Genomic DNA, 23,686 nt, shown 5'->3' with positions numbered 1-23,686 from the left:
CTTCTGTGAACTTTGTTATGATTTAATTTTTAAAATTTGAACCTCTTATTTTTAGGAAAGATTAGGGGAGTTGTAAATATATCTGACCTATCAAATACTGACAATAGCTCTGAAATAACTTCAGTTTTGCTGTGAGTACGATACAGATATAATTGCTTCTTGAGATCCTTTTCAGAACATGGGGTGCACTCATAGATGCCCTCTGTGTTTGCAGGGCCTGGACAGCTTCAAAGTAAAACAGAAATTCTTCTTTGGGAGCAAGGAGCCAGCGGCCGCCTTTCCTGTGCCATATGACCTGCCTCCAGAACTGTATGGAAGTAAAGGTAGGACACACATGAAAGGAGATGATGGGTGTTGTGCCCAGAAGAAGCCATCGGTCTCTCAGTGGGAGGTTGGCTCATGGAATACTTTGGAAATGCAGGTTTGCAGAGGCGTCTTCGCTGCCCTGTCTGGGGCCACTAGAGTGGTCATTCTCATCCAGGACCCCTCTGCACTCTTATTATTAAGGACCATAAGGAGCTTTTCACTTGGGTTTTTATATCTATTGAGATTTATTATATTAGACCTCAAAACCAAGAATTCTTTATATTAGTTTGTAAAAGTAATAAACCTATTATATATAACTTTTTTTTTAAGTATTTCCCAAAAAAAGTGAAGAAGGTGGCATGGTGGCATTATTTACAATTTTTGCAGGCAGTCCTCTTTACTATCTGGTTTAATGAAAAACCACTGAATTCTCAGAGCTGCCCTATTGCAATGTCACGTCACAAAGCCTCTATACATTCACAAGAAGTAAAGATGACAAATGATAGCTTACTATTTTTTTTTTAAGATTCTATTTACTTGAGAGAGCGCGCGAGATTGAGAAAACGAGTGGGGGGAGGGGCAGAGGGAGAAGCTGACTCCCCTCTGAGCAGGGAGCCTGATGTGGGACTCGATCCCAGGACCCTGGGATCATGACCTGAGCCAAAGGCAGATGCTTAACGACTGAGCCACCCAGGCACCCATGGCTTAATATTTTGATGAAAATAATTTTGACTTCACAAACACCTGCCATCCTCTTAAAGGGGAGATCCCCAGGCTGCCCTAGACTATGACTTTCTTAAAGATAGTGACCCAAGTATTTTTCATAATAGAAAGTCATTGGAATATTGGTTCAGGTTCATGGTGTTTTGGAGGAAAGCTGGCTGACATGAGTGGCACCAACTCCGTCCCAGGTCTGACCCAGCTCCATGGGCTGCACTTTTTTTAGCCCTAGAATGTCTGTCTTTAAGGCAAGTTCACACTTGTCAGACTCACACAGGAGCAGATGAATAATCAGGACATGCTTATTAATTTAAAATGGCAAAAGGTCCTATTACAACCAGCATATTTTCCCTTGGAAGGTAGATGCCTACACAGATAGCCAGATTATAGTCAATGGTTTTTGAATAAATTCTGAATCTGAACAGGGAAAATTTGGTTTTTGTTTGGGAAGTTTTAATGACATCACTCCATTAATATACCAAAATCTCTGATTCCTTAGCAGAGTCAGCCTTGTCCACTGGGTCCCTTTCTTCCCTGGACAGTGCTAGATGGGTTCTAGCTACTCCCCCACCCTCACTTGCCCTTTCTGGTTTTGGTGGTAAACCAACCTTCCCCTTCCAGTGGACCTGTTTCTTCGATGGCATTGACTCCGTCAGATGTGTCCATACAGTCTCATGCTGCGTAGTGTGCAGCTACCTCTGGCAGGTGACTTTCTAGAGCTATAACCAGTCGTATTGATAGCAAGTTTCTGAAGGTGTTCTTTTTTCCTTCTTTCCAAGCTATGTATATTTGAGTCCTCTAAATTTGTTGTATATTTATGCATCTTCATTTTTCGCTAGCAAGATTATGTCGGTTTTATCCGCATTTCAGAGACTCTGTGCCAACCTTGCAACTTACTAAGTGACCTTGGGCAGTTATTTGCTTTCTCTGGGCCTTAGTGTCTCTATTGGTAAAATGGGAAAGTAAGAGTGCCTACTTCATAGCATTTGTTGAAAAGAGTAACCAAGATGCTATCTGTGAAGCCCCTAACCCAGTGTCTAGTGCGGAGTTAGCAGTCAATAATCGTGAGCTGTTGTTTCTGTTATTTAGAATATCTAGTTCCATTCCTGGCATGTAGTAATGGACCAGTGGTCATTTTCTCCCCTTCTCCTTGCCAAGTTGATGAAAAGAGCCTAAGGCCTGTGCAGGACCGTCCCTGAACCCACCCAGTGTCACGGGACCTGATGATGAAAACATCCTTCCACCTTTATGCTGTACCTTTGTTTTTTCTCCTTCTGTCTGTTCGTGTTCTTTGTTTTTTCCTCCTTAAACCTGAGTTCTAAATAACCTTAGTGGAGGTGGGGACGGACGGACGGATGGATGGATGGACCAACAGACTGAGTGAGTTTGACTTCCGGTGGTCTGGCCTTGGACTTTCCACCCCCAGCCCAGAACCTTGGCTGGAATTCCACCTCCTCCACTTAATCCTGATCTCCAAAGGCCTTTGAAAGCAAGAATGAAAGAGATAGAGGAGACTTAAAAATATCCTGAGGTTTCTTCGGTTCTGATAGAAAAAACGTTCCCGAGAATTTAAAAGTTTATGACTGTGTAGTATCTTAGACTTTGTTATGATGAATCTTTTATTTGGCCAACAAGCTGAATGTTTTCCACTGTTTAGCGGAGTTTTCTGGGTTTATACATTTCCTTTGAAAGATATATACAAGAGAGACTGGAGTGTTTGATTTTTTATTGGTACAGTGTTGCCTTCCACACTGCTTCATTGTCATGCAGAATAATGCCAGTCACTCCAGTATCACCAGTTCATATGTAGCCAGCATTTGAGGGAATCCAACGGACTAGAAGAAAGGCGTCTTACTAAAATTTGGAAAAGTGAGTGGTTAAGAACATCTCAAAAGCACTTTGTTTGAAAATGATCTTCAAACCACTGTAACATGTAGAAGATCTTGGTATTTTTTTTTTTATTATGAGGACTATATAGAAGGTTTAGCAAAGAAATACACTGCTGAGAACAAGGGACAGTTTATTATAAAATACCAGCCAGACACCCTGAAACCAAGAAATTGATCAAATAATAAAGCAAAACTGACACAGCTGCAGGTATACCTTGCTTTACACAGTGCTCGCTGCGTCTCTGTTCTCCCCACAGGTGTATTACTGTGTGCAGACACTGTCTGGGTACAAGTGAACAAGACAAACACAAATCCCTGGCCTTATGGAGTTTCAATTACTCTTTACCTGAGAAGTTATACCTAACCAAACTCATCTGACTGACAGGAGTTGTAGTTCTAAAGGAGTTCTTCTAGATCCTTTTGTAGTTCGTAAGCATGATAATTGGGTGTTCATGCCAATTTGTGACACATGCCTCTCTCAAACCTTGTTACGACCTCGGCACATCACCCGTCTGACGTGAGAAAAAAAAAATCTTTTATAAAGCAAAATCACCAACATTTTAAATCTTATTTCCATATGTCCCACTTGCTGTGTGACCCTGAGCCTGAAAAGAATGAAATAGGCCAGTATGTGATCTCTCTTGAGCTATTATATGCCAGAGGCATCTGCTTCGTACTCCCTTTTTAGCGTATATTCTTCGTATTCTCTGATACACTTTAAAGCAGGTAAAACAAGGTAAGGTTAAGTAGAGCCTATCTGATTTGTACTCAAAGAATAAGTCATATGGCAAATTTAAGAATAATTGAACGTACAGGGCTTCAGAGACTTAGTTAAGTGATCTGGGTTTTTTGTGGGTTTTTTTTTTTCTTTTTTCTTTTAAATACACATGGTATATGTATACAGTTGGCCCTTGCACAATGCTGCAGTTAGGGGTACTGACCCCCCCAGTGCAGTTGAAAATCCGCATATAACCTTTGACTCCCCAAAAACTTAACTATTAATAGCCTACTGTTGACCAGAAAACTGATAACCTAGTTAACACGTATTTTGTATGTTACATGTATTATACACTGTATTCCTACAATAAAGTAAGCTAGAGGAAAAAAAAAACGTTATTAAGAAAATTATAAGGAAGAGAAAATACACTTGAGTATTGTATGTATATTTATTGGGGAAAAAACCCACATGTGAGTGGACGTATGCAGTTAAACCCATGTTGTTCAAGAGTTAAGTGTAGTATTCTTTTCTTTGAATTTTTCTGACATAATTTCAGATTTAGAAAAAAGTTCTAAGTACAAAGAATTCCCATTTTCTCTTCACCCAGGTTCCCCAAATGTGAATATTTTATAATATTTACATAATCCTTCTTTCTCGTGTTAACTTTTTTCTGATCCCTTTGAAAGTTGTAAACACAATGTTTGTGATCTCCAAATACTTCAGTATATATTTCTTAAAAATATTCTTTTACATAGCCACAGTACAGTTACCAAAATCAGGAATTAACATTGATTCAATACTATCATCTACAGAATTTATTCAGATTTCATCTGTTGCCCTAATAATGTCCTTTATAAGCAAAAGGGAAGTTTCAGGTTACATGTCACATTTGTTCATCAGTCTCTTTAGTCTTCATTAATTTGGAATAGTGCCACAAGATTTTTGTGTGTTTTATGATAGTGACACTTGGCTGAACACAGGCCAGTTATTTTATAGATGGTGAGGGACATTGTATGTTTGGTTTGTCCATTGTTTCTTCATAAGTAGATCCAGGTTATGCACTTTTGCCAAGAACACCACAGAAGAGATGTTGTTTTTCTTGGTGCATCATGTAATGAGTCACATGATAACCATCTGCCTGAATACTGATGAGGTCAATATTGATCACTTGGTTAAGGTTGTATCTGCCAAGTTGTGTTTATCTTTTGCAGGTTTAGTATATTTCAGAATTTAACTTTTAATTGTCTAGAACTAAGCTAATTAGCTGTGTATGTAATTGCTCTGTAGGAGAGGTCATTAAAACCTGGTTGTCACATGAGTTATACGTGATCGAGATTTAGCATACATGTAGTGTATATAATCCTCTAAATCATTAGTTCCCAGATAGTTTATTCCCCCTGCTGCTTGATTCACTTGAAATAATTCCTTGAATTCAGATAGTATAGGAATAAACTTCAGTCTAGACCTGTCAGAATTGTTGCTAAATAGTAGAGTCCGATTCATAAAGTATTTTTGTAAGGGAAACAGAGACTGATTCAGCTTTCTAATCCAAAGAAAATGCAAAAGAAGTAAGTCACTTAAGCATATTTTTGATATGCTTAATTTTCAAGGACGTGTTTTTGAAAGATCTTTAGAAATGAGGATTTTTTTTTTTTTAGTGAGAGAACCAGAAAACGTTTTTAGACATGATCTTGATCATCTCCTTTAATAAAATCTTTTTGTTTCATAGTACAAACAGAAGGCTGACACCAAACTTCCAGCTTAGCTTTTAAAATTACTTTGTAAACAGAAACCTTAAGGAAATCTAGAATTATCAAAGTAAAAAAGTAATTTTGTCAAATGATATTGAAATCAGTACTTGGTTTTTAGCAACTTGAATTATTCCTCCTCCCACTGGATAGATTGTTCTCTTGTGCTTTTTTTAGCCACAGATTAATATGGGAGATCTTCACAGAGAAGAGTGTTAATGGGTTTCAGGTAACACTGGTATCACAATCAGCAAAGATTGCTTCTCTACTAGGTCGGTAACCCAGTGTACAATACTTTGGAGCTTTCCTTTGTATTGCAAGCTGGCAAGTCTTTTTATACATTCGTTGATTTCAGAGTAGGCTAAAGTAAAGTGGCATCAGGAATCATCTCATTAGTTCATCTCTTTGGGATCACACACAACACACACCATATACAAATAGTCTGTGCCTGATTCAAGGAAAGAATTAAAGGTGATTGCTCAGGTGACAGTGACTTCTATAGGTAGGATATTATGTTCCCCTGAAGACAGTAGTAAATGTCTGTATGGGTGTTTGGACATGGGGGTCAAGTCCTAACTTTTTAACACAAGGGCAATTCTTAGAGGAAAGAGCTTATTTCCTGGCTAAGTAGAACGGGTTATTGTACTTGGATTTGTCTAGCTGTTAAAACACCTGAGGACCTACGTAGCACATAGGCTAATGATAATCCTCACCCACTGAGTTGAGGGTGGTAGTAATTATATTATAGCAGCTAGCACTCTTTAAGTACATATTACGTGCCAGGAACTGCTATGGGCACTTGACCTGAATTTATTGAATATTCACTACCCCCATGATACCAGTATTAACATAACCCCTACTTTACAAAGAACCTAAGCACTCAGGTGAACTCCATGCCCCCTTTACTGTCACACTGTGCCACCTCCCCATAGAGGGCTAAGTTCTGGAGTTAGAGATATCAGATGCACGTTGTCCTCAACTGACCGACCATGGGGGCAGATGGGATAGACACAGAGCTAAAACCCTTTGGCTCTCCCCTCATCCCCAGCCTTCCTGCCATGGCCTTAATGTTGGCCTCACTGTGTCTCACCTAGACTGCACCGCCTGTTCGTCTCCCTGGTGTTGGTCCCCTCCCACTGGACATCATCTCCCCTGCTGCCATGTACCTCTCATCATGTCACACTCCTGTTTTAAATCCTTCCATTGTATCCCAGGAAGAAGCTTCTCATCCCATTTAGCCTCTGATCCCCAAATCTGATTGTGTTAAGATCACCTTTAGAGCTTGGTAAGAATGTGTAAGGCCAGGCCCCAGCCCAGACCGACTGAAACAAGCTCCCTTGAGGTGAGCTCTGGGGAAATGCTCCGGCAGTTCTCACATCGGCCGGGTTTGGGAACCACCGCGCCGATGTGGTAAAGTTCAGAATTCCGGCACCATGGCCTGCCTCCTTGTCTGTCTGCCCACCCCACCCTATCCTCCATGGACTATAAACTGAGAGGACCTCAGCTTTGTCTAGCAGAGTACCTGGCATCTAGCCAGCACTCAACACGTATTTCAGATATATGCAGGACTATTTCATGAGGTAAGTTTTTCTTTCTTGGGACAGTTTAGGAGGATTGTTTAAAACAGGCTTTCATCTAAGCCATAAGTGTTAATCCTGACTTCCTGTAATGGTAAAAAGACAACAGTCACAGCCTCTTCTTAGCTTCCCGTTAGCCTTTTTGCGTCTCTCTCCCAACGTGTAATGGTGAACCTTTCCGCTGGTATGGCAAATGATCAGCCCGTAGGTATAGACATTTGGTCATTTATCCAGCAGAGTGTCCAGAGAATTTGCCAGTGTAGTAGTTCCCTAGCTTGGTCAGTGTTGGCTAGTTGTGAGGGAGAGGAATAAGTGCCGTGGCAGTCTCGAAGTTGCTAGCCGACTGGCAGATGTTTGCATCACAAACCCTGTCCTGGTGAAGAATCTAATAGCTACTCACACAGCAAGGATCGGCGTATCCTTTACCATGGGGATGAAGTAGAGCCGAGGTCACCCAACAGAGCAGTTTGCAGGAAAAGATGGGAGACGTCTGGCCCCAGAAGACTGCTCCCGGTGGAAGAGAGCCGGTGCTTGCTTCAGGCCAGTGGAGCACTGTGGGGAGTCTCCAGCACTGCCAAACCTTCAGCCTTTTATGAAGCAAGCGTGTTGCACGGGCCCAGGTTAGGACTTTCTCACAAGCTTGTTTAACGAAGTGTATGGCTTCAGGCTTTCACACCATCTCAAGGCCAAAGACAAGAGAACAGGGTTCTGATAACTTGTTGCCATCTTTGGCCTTCTTTCCTGTGCGTCCCGCTGGGTGCTGTTTGCATGCTTGCGCTGCCGTTACTCAACACCATGAGCTGGGAGGAGAGGCTCCCGTTGTTTGCCAGGCCATCCTCCCTCCGAGCTACCATCTGCATCTGTTCGGGAAGAGGAGAAAGCTTCCCCCAGGAGCGGGTGGGCAGTGAGCAGCTGCTTCTGTGGATGGTACCTCTCAGCACACCTGCTGCGTGGCTGCTCTACTCTAAGCATTCCCCCCTTCAGAGCTGATGTAGCTCTCCTTATCAGGACAGTTATGTGGGGATTGATTTTTCACCCTAGCAATGTCTTTACACCCTACCCATACTATTATGGTTCTTCTGAGTTGTTTTGATTCTAGCAGTAGTGATTTCAGATTTTTTCAATTTCTGAAACCCCGGTTAAAAGGGAGAAAAGTTCATGTTTATTGAGCACCTGCAACATGCCAGAAACTTCACAGGTGTCCTCTCCTTTATGTTTCATAATCCACCTGAGAGGTTGCTTATGTAGTTAATTCCCATTTCACAGCTGCGGAACTCGAGGCCAAGATCCCAATGTCTTCCCAAGTTTGCGGAGAAGGATGAGGGCAGGACCTGAACCTAGGTCTTCAGTGTTCTGTTCTGTTATGTCCTACTAAGGCGGTTGCTTGCTTTACCGTCGGTCTACAGTCATTATACAGAGACCTTCATGCCTCATCAGTTATTACTCTTAAGGAACAGAACAAAACCATTTCATGGAGGTGACCCTGGGCCTCTTGGTTATATGTGACCGTGTCCAGCTGAGAGCAGTATGCCATCTGTCCCTGTTGGTTTCTCTAGTGTTAGAAGAGAAGATAGCTGCCCTTTGTGAGGTTCTTTCTCTGCCGGATGCTCTAGGACACTATGTGTGTTCATTTCACTTACCCCTCCTGACAGCTCTACGTACGCAGAAGGAAACTGAGGCTGAGAGAAGCAAAGTGACTGGTCAATATAAGCGGCAAGCCAGGGCGTACGCCCTGGTTTCCGCTGGTCTGCTTCCGTGGTCACTTGACTGTGTCCTAGCATGAACCCTAGCCAACAGCCACTGTTGGAAATTCTTAAGGGGGTGCCAGGGTGGCTCAGTTGGTTAAGTGTCTGACTCTTGATTTTGGCTCAGGTCATGATCTCAGGGTCGGGAGATTGAACCCCACATTGGGCCCCGGGGTCAGCACAGAGTCAGCTTGAGATTCATTCTCTGTCTCCCCTACATGTGCTCATGTGCACTGTCATAAATCTTTAAAAGAAAAAAAAAAAGGTTGGGGGTTCTTAACAATTTGTAGACTCTGACATATGTGTGGTTTTATCCTATCAGTTAAGTGAATTTTTTGTAATCCTGTTCAAATAAGTATTATACATATGTAATGTGTTTTTTCCCCCCTAGATCGGCCATGGATTTGGAACATTCCTTATACCAAAGCACCAGATACACATGGGAATATGTGGGTTCCCTCCTGAGAATCTTAAAGCACTGTGAAATTTAGGTGCAAGATGTCAAGCCCCAAATAATAGATGTTCTTATTTGTACTGGATATTCACCCTTAAATGACACCCCTAACAAAATTCTGCATAACTCACTCTTGTGAACATGGATGCTCTTTGTACTTTCAATGGTCATTAACAGTGTCACCAAAAAATATATTTTCTTAATTCACTAAAAGCTTTGGAATGAGAGCTATCAAATTTGACAATGTTAAGAGTATAGTGATGTGGAATTTCACAATGATGTCCGCTCTTCCAAAGTGGAGATTGAAGGTGTGTAGCGTTCTCCATCCTGAAAGGTGCTCTTCATTCAACTGAAACTTGTCAGGGGAAGAATGTGATCATTGGCTTATCACCCAGCCCTCCGCTTTCTGAGCGTGTCTCAGGGTTGCTGGACAGGAGTCTGCAGATGTTCCCGGCCTCTGCCACTGAGGTCGGTGTGGCTACCCCTCAGATGCACCGAGTCCTCCTGCCTCTTGTCGTCATGCAGCTTCACAAGGCTTTTCATCCAGGTGCCATGCTGGCTGCCTCTGCTTACAGATGGGTCCTGCTGGACTGGACCACCCCCCATTTTCTCATCCATTCCCCGGAACGGATGGGGGTCTCTTTCATCCCCACAAGTTTCCAGAAAAGACAGCTCACAGAACCATATAAAGCACAAGTATTTTACTTGCAAGAAACCCTGAAAGGTAACCTAATTTGGTGCCTTCAGTTTGCAAGCAGGGAAACTCAGTCCCAGAAAGGTTCAGAATGTTCCCTGCATCACAGCTGATTTGGGTCAAAGCTGTGAGTGTCTCTGCTTTATGTATGTATGTCCTTCATACTTAGGAATCCCTTTCTCTTAAGGTGATGTGGACCACCTTCTTTTCCACATGAGGCTGATTTCCAGTTTGTCTCCAGCCTCTTTATCTTACAACTTAGAAGAGTGTCGAATATTAATTTTGAAAGATTTTTTAAGATTGCTTTTCGTACTGTTCCTCAGAGGCCTACGATTTTCACCTTAAGACCTGGCAGGGCAGAGGGAGCGTGCTGTCATAGAGAAGTCTGGGAAGACTGGCAAGCCCTCCGCTCTTCTGTCGCAGAAACTCTGCTTTACCTAGTCAGTATTTTGGGATTCCGTAAAGGATATTACCTGGGATTATGTGTGTTTGCGTGCTCCCGCTGCTTAGAAAAAGTAAAAAGCCACTGAAATACTCATCTTACCTGTGTAATGAACTGGTTAAACTAAGGCTTAAACCTATTCTGACCCTCCCTTTTACTTCCTAGAACATGCAAACCCTCCATCATATGAGCCGGGAAGGCTCCCAGGGCTGGCCCGGAGCGGGTGCTGGGCAGTCCGTGTGTCCAAAGGCCTGGCAGGGGACCTGTGATTCTCACCAGCATGGTGGTCCCGTCCTGGGTGGGGGTGGGGCGGCACCAAGCAAGCATCTCAGTCAGCGGTGTCACCACGACTGTGAGCAAGACTCTGCAAGCCTGGGCTCTGCAGGATGGGTTCAGCCACTCGAGAGGACAGCTGCAGATCGACAGCAGTCACTGGGCAGAGTCGGTCACACAGGTACAGTGCTCATCTGATCTGCATCCCTGCAAAGTGGGTTGAAGCTCAGAGCTAAAGTCAGACTGCCAGAGTTTGAATCCCTGCTCTGCCACTTATGGCTGTGTGACCTAGACCAGGTTATTTCACTTCTCTGTGCCTTGATCCCTCAACTGTAAAATGGCAGGGGTGAATAGTCCTCGCAGAGGACGACGGAGAGTGGTGGGTGCACGCGTGGAGATACTCAGAGCCTGCACCTGCCGCTGCTACAGTTGATCCATTGGGATTATCCTCATTTTCCTGATAAGGAAATTGGAACGCAAAAAGGTGAAGTGCTTGTGCAAGGTTATACTTCTAGAAAGTGCTCTCACCAGTATTTGAACCCAAGTCTGTCAGCGTCCAAGGCCTGTTTTCTACCAGGTGGCCCTAGCTCCCAGACAGCATGGTATGGGAGGAGAGGGACAGTTTTTACCCCCCAGTGTATTGTGGACACTTTTATAGAATACAGAATCGGGTGCTTGGATGTTACAGCACTGTCAGATTTCAGTGGAAGTTCTAAATGCTCACTTATTTTCTGTACTCCTCACAGACCAGCCCTGGTCCATGGGCCATACTTCAAGTAACATTCCTCTACACCCAGTGGGGACCCAAAGAGGGGCCCATCTGGAAACAAGTTCTGTAGAATGAGTGGCTGGGTACATCAAGGTAACATAGGGGAAGCCCATGGTCAAGGGTTATGCACTCAGTGGGTGTCCAGGCCCAACTGCTAACAGCAGCCTTCTGTGCCGCTTACCCTGATCAGCATGGTCTCGGGGAAGGCAGGCCAGCATGGGTAGGTAGGGTCCTAACATGAGCTTTCTGGGCATAGTTGATTGCACACATGGAAAGCAGTGCCCCAAGAATAATCAACATGGGAACCCAAAGTGCAAGCAGTTCTGCCTCATCTGATCCTTTTTTAAATGGAACTGACCGAATTACCCAAAGTGCTACAAAACATCATCAAACATGCCTATTAATGTTTGAGGAAATTACTTCCATTATTCTCAGGTTTGGGTTTAACAATTATTTCTCCGTGACTCAAGGATCGCTCACCCCGCCCTTGTGTCTGCAGGTAGCTGCCTGCCGCCTTTTATCCTTTTCTCCCCCCACCTACTCCCCCTGCTTCAGATCTGGAAACACCAGCCAGTGACTATACCTGCTGAGGGCAAACATCCACGTCAAAATTCAACTTCCTGCCATTTCATAAACTTCTAATATAGGAGACTTACTGGCTGATTAAGGAGTGTCTCAGAATGCGGACAAAAGGAACTGCTGCCTTTCTGTGGAGTTTTCTCTTGATCTTTTGAAAACTTACCTGACATCCTTTTACAGAGATGGACATGTAGCCAAAAGTCTAAACAAGGTCTTCATACTAGATGATGAATTTCGACAAAATATTCTGAATGAGCGTTTGAGTCCTAAAAAATTTGGAGGCAGAAAATTGTCGGTCCCCACACACAGCAACATAAGTCACTTGTCATTTTGGCAGGAGGATTCCATGTCCCCTCCACCTCCCACACACTCTCTTATGAAGAGAGGAATGCTTTTATGGGGTGAAAGAGGGAGAGGATTTTTTTTTCTTTTTTCTTTTTTTTCTAAGGATTCTTTATTTTAGCGAGAGGAAGAGAGAAACAAGCAGACTGTGGCCTGAGCTCAAAGTCGAAGCCTGGTGTGGGGCTCATTCTCACCAGCCCGAGATCACAACCTGAGCTGAAATCAAGAATCGGGCATTTGACTGCACCTCCCAGGTACCACTAAGTTATTTATCACATTCCTGAGAAAGGCTGCCTGGTTTTAACTAGAGTTGATGCAAATCGTCCTTAAAATTCACCGATTTGGTAGGCTGTATTTTTCCACATATTGTAATAGCCAGTGTTTCCTGAGCTCTTCCTAGGTCTTGACTAGTGTGTTTAAATGCTTTACATTTAATCCTCACATCAGCCTTTTGTGAAATGACATCCGTAAGGTTCCACAGTAACCGTGGAGCCCAGCTTTGTTTTCCTGGGCTCTTGTGTAGAAGTTAAATAGTTCTCCTTAATAGGACTTACTAATATGTGACTTCCAACACGTACAGTTTCTGCATCAGATTTGGTATGCTGAAAATAAGGATCTTAGATTCCATTTTGTCAACTTTTTCCCCCCACATAAAATTAGTTTACTGTCTAGGGAAATGACCTATTAGTCCATTGTGAAACCATTTTTGGATGATCTGGATGTTTGGTTCAAATCTCAGGACATTTTACTTTCTCCCTCATAACTGAAAAATCAGAGCTGTAATTAATCCCTTCCTCGAAAATTCAAGGAAGAGAATGCCTTGAAAATACTTGCTTTTGACTGATGAATAACTCAGAAAAAGGTTAGGTAGGCATTCTTTATTTACATCCGTAAAATGTAGCAGTTGTATTGACAGATGAATGATATTCATTATAATGACAAAGTATGACGGCAAAAGTGTAGGAACTCAATTACTGGCAGAAATAGCTTAAATATTATATAGGATTAAATCTAAAATTCTGTTGATAATGTGCTAACTACATGTATGCATAGATCTCATTATAAAATTTTTGACATTTTCCAAGTTTAGTAGCCCACGTTTTTCAAGCAATATCCAGGGCACAAAAAGTACTACAAACAAAACCACAACTTCTTATTGCATTTTTAACAGCTAGTAAATTACAGGTCTTAAGTACCTCTTATATGTCTTAAGGGGTAAGATACAGCCGTTTGCTCCTGAGACATGCCAGCAGTGTCCACAGCCAGAACCCAACATGGAGACAGGGGACCACCTCTGAGCCCAGACTATGCTGGTCCCCAAGTAAGAACACTGACCAGCAAGTACAGAGCACTTGGTGTCTGCCAGGTACTGTTTGTTTTCTGTGTATTAATGAACCAAATCTTCATAAGAACCCAATGCTATTACTACGGCCATTTTACAGATGGGGAAATTAAGATTATCTGTTGGAAGTCAGAGCTGGGATTTGAACCCAGACAGTGCTGCTATGAGGAACCAGGCAGCAAGTGTGGCACATGTTCCCAAGCTCCAGCCAAGGAGCAGGCCTCGTGTCCAGGATATGTAATGGTAGCTACAAAACCAGCTACACCTTCATCCACTGTAACAGCAAATCGTAGCTGGCATGACCGAACCAGCCGTGGGTCCATAAAATCAACCACTCAGTGCTGCATTAATATGCAGGCTTGAATCAACCGAATTAGTAAAACCAGAACCGATGGTGAAACTGGTTCCTTTGAAGTGAGAGCATCAACAGCCGAAAATATTGCCATGTTAATTATGTTCTGTTAACGTCTCTGACTGAAACCTGGTGTTTCCATGGACTAGACCTAAAGCAGAGAGCAGAACTGATTATGCCAAGTGTCAAAAGAGAAGGCAGCATAAAAAATGCTGGGGAGGAGGAGGAGGGCAAGAGGCAGCCCAGGAAATGAAAGGAGGGTGCCTCATGCAGTAACGAGGGGTAGCGAGCAGATATGAGGGCCAAAGCAGTGTTAGTTGGGGTAAAGTCAGTTCAAAGCAAGTCCATCTCAAGTACGCTCTGTTCTCTCATGCCTACCAGAAGCCCCACTGAAACTCACCAGCGTTAATCAGTCTACGGCACTGTTTCCTGGTCCCTTTGTAGTGAGTTTTTCAGAGCACTCCCCACAGTGATTAAGAACTGGAAGGCATCAGGACCAGTCTTCAATACACAGGGAAACTCAGAAGGGAAAGGCGAGGGAGAAATTGCGTCCATAGGGAATTTATATCAATCGTAGGTAACTATACACATCGCACTGTGGGGCAGGTGACACCTCATTTGATAGGGTAAAATAAGATTCAGGGTCACAACTAGTATGTGTTCCCCTCTGGCCCCAAGGATGCTCTTGGTAGCTCTTTGCTCATAGTCCTTTAGAAGTTAACATTATGGTAGTGGAATGCTGATTTTGTTTCCTTAAGCTACTTGATATTACTAAAATTTTAAAGCCCCTACAAATTTGTTATTCAATAATTTATCAATATCTTTATGAAAGAATACATTAGGATGCTTTTACAGCTACAGAAGTCAGATTCATTAGGCATAAAACAACGAAAGACTAACAGAGTCTAGCAAATGCTGGAGCCAGAGAATCATGAAGTACCAGTCTCTCTCCAGGTCCAGAATATCTGCATTCTCCAGCAAGCTTTCTATACCCAGATGCTGAAATACCCATACCCTCTGCCCGGCTCCAGGATCCCACATTACTTCCAGGTAGTTATTAAAAACAAAAAAACAACAAAAAGAGCTGCTTTCCCAGTAGCTCCCGCAAGTCCCCTGATGCACCTGATTGGCCAGGTTGAGTCACCTGTCCATCCCTGGTACAAGTACTCCAGATTAGGGGACTGCCCCTGGTGCAAAGGGTGCAGGTGTGGAGTTCTCCAAAGACAAGTCGAAAATGCCTGAAGTCCACTCTGGAGTAAGAAGTGTCTCTAGGTGAAGTATGAATAGTGTGCCAGAGGAACCTTTTTATGCCTTGGCCTTAAATGTGTGCAAGTGTGCAGATTTTATTTAAATGTGTGCAAGTGTGCAGATTTTATTTAAAAGCAAAAGTAAATGAAGGGCATTTTTAAGTCCAAATTTCTCATAAATTTGCATCAATAAGTAAACCCTTGTAATCTGAGTGTTCTAAAGCTGATTTTTCAAACTGCCAGTCAACAGTTTAATGAATCATGAAATCAATTTCAGAAATCATGACCAGCAGTTTTCAATGAAATCTAGTAGAAAAATCTGAAAATATCTGTAGCACAAAGTGTAGTAATTGTTTCAATATGTGTATTTATGAGTGCTCTCAGGATTACAATATATAATGTATTCCTTCCCAGGTTTGCTAGTTCAAGCCTGCTGAGTGAAGACAGTTCCATGGATAATGGCTTGAGATTGACAAGCCTGAAAGGTGACTCAGCTCCAAGCCACTCAGGACTCAGAATTGTCTGATCCCAGCTCTGCTCTGCACACCATGAGACCTTAGGCAAGTTGTGTGATCCCTTTAAGTCTTCATTTTATCATCCGTTACGTGGGGGCTCATACCTATCCTTCCTGCCTCATTGGATTGTTTTTTAAGAATTGAATGAAAGGGTGCTCTTAAACGCTGGCAAGAACTCCATAAATCTAAGTTGTAATGATTCTCAGAGTAAAAGTGTTTGGGACTAGCAGTCTCTCTCTGGGGCACTTAGATGGTAATTCAAGTGTAGAAAATAAAACCCATATCTCTGAAAAATTAGCATTTTCCCACAAATATTGCTTCTGAACTACTTCATGCAAGTCATTTCTGGAAGATGAGTAGGTTTGAGTCCTGGCTGCGGCAACGTAACCAGTAGTCCTCTGGATTCCACAGAAAGGGGACCCTATTCACAAGGAAATCTGCCTCCCTGGACCCAGTCTCTCAAACACCCTGAACAACTCCATAGAACTGACCTGCAGACGTCTAGTCCTAAATGTCCTGAATCCACGTTGCCTGCTACCTGTTGGATAGGAGGAGTCCACGTTAATGTGAACCTCAAGGGTGAGTTGACACTTTACCTCTGGAGGATCAGCCCATTTTACAAATGAAAAAACAGGCTCAAAGAGAGATGGGAACCTGCCTAATGTTGTATTCTTGAAGATCATCAGAGCAAGCTCCTGCCTTCTAAACTCCTCTGATACCAGAACAGGCTCAAGAGTTGGGCATCTTTAATTTTGCATGGACTGGCAGAATCCACCTTTCCATAGGAGAATGAACTGTGTGCTCTCATTGAGCCACTCAGCACCTTTCCAGAGACAGCCTGGGAAGACTTCTAAAGAGCCCAGCCTCTGCTTTGCCATTATGTTCTTCCCTGGCCCTCCAGGACACACTTGGCAGTGGATGGCCTCTCTCCTTTGTCTCTAATTCCTGTTCTTGAAGGGGCACCTTGGCTCCCACTCAAAGTAGAACTGGGTGGCCTTAAAAATGAGTTTAGGAGTGAGGAAAGGGGATTGGCTGCATGAGGGAACTCTGGGGGCAACAGAAACGTTTCTATCATGATGGTGACATTGGTTACATTTTACAAAACCCCTTGAATTTATACACCAAATTGGTAACTTTTCTTGTAAATGATAACTCAATAAAGTTGATTTTTAAAAACTCAAAGAATGCACAGTTCAGATATCCATTCATTGTGTGTAGATTTTACATTGAAAGAAAAAAACTAACTTGTTGAATTCTAATTATATATATGGCTGAAGGATTTAGGAGCAAGTAGTAATGGCTGCAGTTTACTTTGAGATGCATAGAAATAAGGTAATTTAACTGCACAATCTAGGCTACCACTATAAAATTCTTCTACCTTTGGTGTATGTTTGAAAATTTCATTTTATAATGTTGTGGGAGAAACTCAGGTTTCTGGCAGGGCCAGATAGCCCCAGTTGAACCAACTCTTTCACAAATAGAACATATAAACTCAGAGAAAAGTCTTTAAAAACCAGCTACTAAAAGTGACTGAAAGCAGGCGGAAACCGAAGGGGAGTCAGCAACTGGAAGAAAGGCACCACAGTGGGGGAGTTTCCTGGTTTGGGTTTTGACCACTTTGGGCCTGAGGTCAGGTCCACCTCCAGTGGAAATATATAGTCTTGCTGGCTAGAAGATCCAGGGTACAGGATTTGGAGCAACCACAGTCTCTGAGCATGAGAAGGGAAAGATAAGAGCGAGCCAGAGAGAGGGTTCCCAAATTCTGTATATAAATTCTGCCCAAATCTCTGCCTGACCTCTGAACTGTTCATGCACAGCCAAGGCTAAAATAACTGAACTAAAATTAAGCTACTTCCCACTGTGGGGGAGATACTTTGCAGTTGAGTTCAGCCAAATTAACTGCCTAATTTAAAAATAATAATTTAAAAAATAATTATTTTCAGAGGAAAAGAACAGAATTCAGAGTTTCTACAACACATCCTAAATTATTTATCAGTCACAATGCTTAGGATATAATCCAAAATTACTCAGTATACGAATAAAGAGAAAGACGGCTTATTCTCCAAAGACAAGCAAAGGAGACCAAAAGAATCTCCAAAGATTTTTAGAACAGCTAATACAATTGCATTCAAGAGTATAAAAAAAAAAAATCGTATATTGAAGAAAAGATAACAAATCTCAGCAGAGTAGTAGGAATTCTTTTTAAAGAATTGAATGGAAATTTTAGAACTGAAAAATAGGATACCAGTGACAGCAGTTTTTCCCCCTCTGTGTGCCTCCTGTACTCTCACATGACCACCACACTCAAAAAAACACTTCTGGTCACCAGATGGGTGGGGCTGATTTCCATGCCAAGCAATTCTGAGACACCAGCTGGGTGTCCTACAATTTAAATTCACACAACCTGGAGACAGTGTCAGATCCCACAGGTAAAAGTCTCAGTCCCACAAGACTGCCCCCCCCCTTCAGACGCCAGTTACACATCCAGGTTGTCACCTTTGCTTCTGACCCATCTGCTATAAAACAGAGGTTCCTCTTACCCCTCCTCAGGTTTGATTAATTGGCTAGAGCAGCTCACAGAGCTCAGGGGAACACTTACTACCAGTTTGTTAAACGAATGATAAAGGATGCAGATTAATGGCCAGGTGAAGAGAGAGGGTGAGGTCTGGGAGGGTCCTGGACTCGGGAGCAGCCGTCCCAATGGAGTTTGAGTGCATAACCCTTCCAGTGTGGATGTGTTCACCAACCTCCCCCAAACCCTGTACTATTGGGGTTTTATGGAGGCTTTCTCACAGAGGCATGATAAATCGAGTTCCATTTCCAGTCCCTTCCCCTCTCTGGAAAATGGGGAGAGGCGGCTGAAAATTCCAAGTTTCTTATCATGGTTTGGTCTTCCTGGTGACCAGCTCCAATCCAGGAACAAACCCCCTGCCCACCCACCCAGAGTCACCTCATTAGAATCTAAGATGTCCCTAGTACTGTGACCACTTACGAATTTACAAGGGTTTTGGGAGCTCTGTGTCATGAACTGGAGGCATGAACCAGTAGGTGTATTTTCTATTCTCTCATAATCTGAAATTAAAGGCTTCAGTAGATGGGCTTAGTAGCATAAAGAAGATGACCGAGGAGTCAGGGAACTTGAAGATAGGTAGATAGAAATTATCCAATCTGAAGAACAAACAGAAAACACCGAAAACGGGATGGGGTAGGAATTAGGGATTTGTGGGATAATATCTCAAGGTTTAACTTCCATGCGATTGTAATCCTAGGAAATGAGTAAGTATGGGGCAGAAAAATATTTAAGGAAATTTGGTGAGACAAATTTACCAATTCAAGAAGCTCAGTGAATAAGCAACAGGGTAACACAGAACTCCACTGGGTGCCTCCCAGTCAAACTCATGATGACCAAACTTAAGACAAAATCTTGAAAGCAGCTAGAAGGAACAGGAACAATGATTTGAATGACTGCTGACCTCTCATCAGAAACAGGAGGGCAGAAGACAGCACAAAAGGTCTTTCACATGCAGAAAGAAAGGTCACCTCATAAATCTATATCCAGAGGAAATATCCTTCAAGAATGAAGACAAAATAACCACATTATCAGATAAAACTAAGAGAATTTGCAGATGTGCACTGCAAGAAATGCTAAAGGACATTCTTCAGGCTGAAGGAAGAACATACTAGAGAGAAGCTCAAATATTCAGGAAGGAAGGAAAGCCACCAGAAAGAGCAAATACCTGCACAAATATAGAAGACTTTCTCTTAAGAAATCTATATTGCAGAGGTGGGCTAGGTCTTGCACCCGGTGGGTGTTCGGGCAGGCTGCGGGTGCCGCGACGAACAGGTGAAGTCTGTGCCCGCCCGCATGCGCACGCTCACTTGGTGCATGGTTTCCTGTTCTCTCCCATGCCCGGCAGCTGCTGGGGCCTTGCCCAACTCAGCCCGACCATGGCTTCAGCTTTGGACGAGGCTCCCTCAGCTCCCACTCTGCTACCCAGGCCAGGAAGCTTCTTTAAATCTATGCTGACTGTAGAAACCCAGAGTCACTCCACTGTGGAGGGCGGTTGGAAGCTATAGAAAGATCTGGAAGAGGTGAGGGTGCTGCTGGAAAAGACCGCTAGAAAAAGCCAGCTGAAAAATCCCAAGATGGAGACAGAAATCCAGAACACGATGCAGCAGAAAGCACAGAAAAAAGCACAACTTGACAGTGAAAAGCTGCTGCTGTGGTTTCTCCCATTAGAACAGGATATAAGGTGACAATTGGTAATTACAGATGGGGTCAGTCAGATAAGGCAATGTAGATTTTCACAAACTTAAGTTCATCAGCTGCTCACTGAGAATGTGCAAGTGCATTTCACAGAGAGGTCATTTGATCTTTTGGTAAAGAATATAAATAAGAAGAGTTACTCCATGATTGTGAACAATCTCTTGAAACCCATCTCTGTGGCAGGCAGTTCAAAAAGAAGTCAAACAGATACAGTTCTCATCTTATATAGAAAGGACGCAGAAAACACGCAGTGGGACTACCTGACTCGGGTTGAAAAGGAATGAGAAGAGAAAGAAAATCCTTCCTACAACACTGAAACAGATCCTAGTGAGGGATTGATGAATGTTCTCAAGAAAATATATGAAGATGGAGATGATGATATGAAGCGAACCATTAATAAAGCCTGGGTGGAATCATTGGAGAAGCAAGCCAAAGGAGACACGAAATTTTTTGAGATTTTAAGTCCTTTCGGGAACTGTGATGTGGAAAAATTGATGTTTCCAATAAGGAAATGTTGGTGAGCTGCGCAGAAAAATTTGACGGGTAACCACTTACACTGCCTTCTAAGTAAAGGCAATGAATTCTCCCATTTCTTACTGGAGGATTTATTTAAATAAAATATGCTTATTAAACACTTCCTCCAAAGATGGTTTCCTTGGTAATCTGGGGATTTTGTTCAAGAAAGGATAAAATACATTCTTGTGTGAAATGTGAAAAGGGAGAATGCCACATCATGTGTATTTTTGTTCAGCTAAGAGGTAGAAAACAAAAGTTATCAGTTCCTGACATCAGTTCCGACCAATGTAATAAGTAAAAATAAAACCTGAATTTTTGCATAAAAACATATTGCTATTTAAACAATAAAAATTGTATTGTGGGGTTTTAGCATATGGAGATATGGTCTGAATGACAATCATGGATGTGGGGAAGAGGATGAGAAATGAACCCATATAGTTGCAAGGTTTCAAAGTCGTACAATATTAACTCTTACAGGGCTGTGAAAAGCTACTCCTTAGAGTAAGCACTTAAAAAATGCCAAGAGGTAGAGGTAAAAAGTCAACAGATAAAGTGGACTTCTAAAAACTATTCAGTTAATCCAAAAGCAGATGGGAACAGAGGATCAAAAACCAGTGGGGACAAATAGTAAAATGGCGCACTTGGATCTGGTCCCCTAAGTCACTACGTTAAACATACAGGGTCTCAACCTGTGTTGTCTAAGATGATAGCCACTAGCCACGTGTGATAAATTTAATTAACATTAAATTACAAATTTAGTTCCTCAGTGGCACTCAAGAGCTCAGTAGTCACATTAGACCCCTATATTGAACAGCACAAATATTTAAAATTTATTTCCATCATTGCAGAATTTCTGTTGAACAGTGTTGATCTGATCAATCCAGTTAAAATGTGCAGATTGTCAGACCTGACCAAAAATCAAACCAACCACCCAACCAACCTTCAACTATATGCTGTCCACAACTAATCCACTTTATTTTTAATAATGTTTTTTATTATGTTAGTCACCATACAGAACATCCCTAGTTTTTGATGTAAAGTTCCATGATTCATTACTTGGGTATAACACCCAGTGCTCCATGCAATACGTGCCCTCCTTAATACCCATCACCGGCCTATCCCATTCCCCCACCCCCCTCCCCTCTGAGCCCTCAGTTTGTTTCCCAGAGTCCTTAGTCTTTCATGGTTCATTCCCCCTTCTGTTTACCCCCCCTTCCTTCTTCCCTTTCTTCTCCTGCCGATCTTCCTACTTCTTATGTTCCATAAATGAGTGAAACCATATGATAATTGTCTTTCTCTGCTTGACTTATTTCGCTTAGCTCTGCTTGACTTATTTCGCGTCCACTTTAAATACATAAAGACACAGGCTAAAAGTAAATGAAAAAGATGCCATGCAAATGTTAAGTATAAAAGCCTATGGTGACTAGATTAATATCAGATAAAATAAACTTGAATGTAAAGGGTATTACCAGAGATAAAGACATTTCATAAAAATAAAAGGGTTACTACATTGGGAAGATGTAATAATCATAAATGCTTGAACTTAATAACAGAGCTTCAAAGTCTATGAAACAAAAATTGACATAAGTGGACAATTCCATAATCATGGTTTGTGATTTTTTAAGATTTTTTTAAATTTATTCATTTGAGAGAGAGAGAGAGAGAGCACAAGAGGGGGGAGGGGCAAGGGACAAGCAGACCCTCTGCTGAGCAGGGAGCCTGAGGCAGGGCTCCATCCCAGGACCCTGAGATCATGACTTGAGCTGAAGTCAGAGGCTTAACCAACTGAGCTACCCAGGTACCTTATGGTTGGTGATTTTAACACTCTTCTCTCACCAGTCAATAGAATAACTAGAATAAACATCAGTAAAGACAGAAGATCTTAAAAACACTGTCAAGTACCTTGACCTAATTAACACTTATAGAGTCTATACCACACCCAACAACTGCAGAATACATATTCAAGTGCATATGGTATGTTCACGAAGATAGATCATATGCCAGACCGTAAAATACGTCTCAAATTTAGAAAGATTGAAACACATTGAATATAGTTCTCTGAGCACAGTGAAAATATTAGAAATAAATGATTTGTCTTAAAAAACCAGAAATTTGGAAATTAAGCAACACACTTCTAAATAATTCATGGGTCGAAGAAAAATACAGAAAATATTTTGAGCAAAATTATATGAAAGTACAACATACTGAAACTTTTAGGATGCAGCTAGCACAGGGAAAACAGGGAAATAAAGCTTTAAAATGGTAACGTTAAAAAGAAGAAACATTTAAAATCAGTGACTTAAGTGTCCACCATAAGAAGCTAGGGAAAAGAAGCAAAGGAAACACAAAACAAGTAGAAAAGTGAAAATAAGAGTAGGAACCCCGAGTAGAATTTATCCCAGAAATGCAAAGTTGGCTAAAATTAGAAAAGCAATGAATGATATTCAATACATTAATAAAGGAGACTATAAGATCATTGCAAAAGATGCAGAGAAAGCATTTGGCAACATTCACTCATTTATGATTTTAAAAATAACTCTCAGAAAACTAGAAATTAAAGGAAACTTAACCTGATAAAGAGTATCTATGAAAAACCCACAGTTAATATATTTAACAGTGAAAAACTGGAGGTTTTCCCTTAAGATCATGAACAAGACAAAGATTGCTTCCACCTCGTCTATTCACCATTATACTGAAGTCCTAAACGTTGCAGTAAGAAAAATAAATAGATGTCAGGAAGAAGCAAAACTCTATTTCTAATGGCATGATTATACAGAAAATCCTAAAGCAATTAATTAACTACAAGTGAATTTACTAAGGTTGCAAGAACCAAATTAGTTCATTAGTCTGCCTTCCGCTTAGGTCATAATCTCAGGGTCCTGGGATAGAGCCCCACATCTGGCTCCCTGCTCCTTGGGGAGTCTGCTTCTCCCACTCCCTCTGCCCCTCCCCGCTGCTTTTTCTCTCAAATAAATAATCTTCTAAATATTAGAAAAAATTTTAATCACAATGACTGATACTGCCAAATGTTTACAAGGTTATGGAACTATTGTCCATTGTTGGTTGGTACAACTAGCTATACTCTGGAAAAATGTTGAGCATTTCATATAAAACTAAATACCATCTCGCCTATGACCCAGCAGTTCCACTGCTAGGTATTTACTGGAGATATGAAAACAAATCCACAAAAA

The 23,686-nt window shown here is 42.0% G+C and overlaps 1 protein-coding gene and 1 non-coding gene across 4 annotated transcripts in view; both read left to right on the top strand.

Annotated features, from left to right (window-relative positions):
• The window catches only part of TDP1 (tyrosyl-DNA phosphodiesterase 1), an 87,776-nt gene extending 70,882 nt beyond the window's left edge, over positions 1-16,894 (top strand). The window contains exons 15-16 of one of the 3 annotated variants that reach the window (XM_026515465.4): positions 215-323; positions 9,095-16,894. In XM_026515465.4, the coding sequence (XP_026371250.1) occupies positions 215-323; positions 9,095-9,168 (183 nt within the window). In that variant the 3' untranslated portion in view covers positions 9,169-16,894. The other 2 variants (XM_057318475.1, XM_048219994.2) reach the window with 2 other exon arrangements.
• On the top strand, positions 3,330-3,433 carry LOC113267443 (small nucleolar RNA U13). Its single transcript, XR_003320790.3, has one exon. It is a non-coding gene; the product is annotated as a small nucleolar RNA U13 (small nucleolar RNA).
• Positions 16,895-23,686: the final 6,792 nt, after the last annotated feature.

The sequence above is a fragment of the Ursus arctos genome, unplaced genomic scaffold (assembly GCF_023065955.2).
Source record: "Ursus arctos isolate Adak ecotype North America unplaced genomic scaffold, UrsArc2.0 scaffold_25, whole genome shotgun sequence".
Classification (NCBI taxonomy): Eukaryota; Metazoa; Chordata; class Mammalia; order Carnivora; family Ursidae; genus Ursus; species Ursus arctos.
Note: the sequence above shows the minus strand (reverse complement) of the source record. Positions and strands in the feature narration are given on the sequence as shown.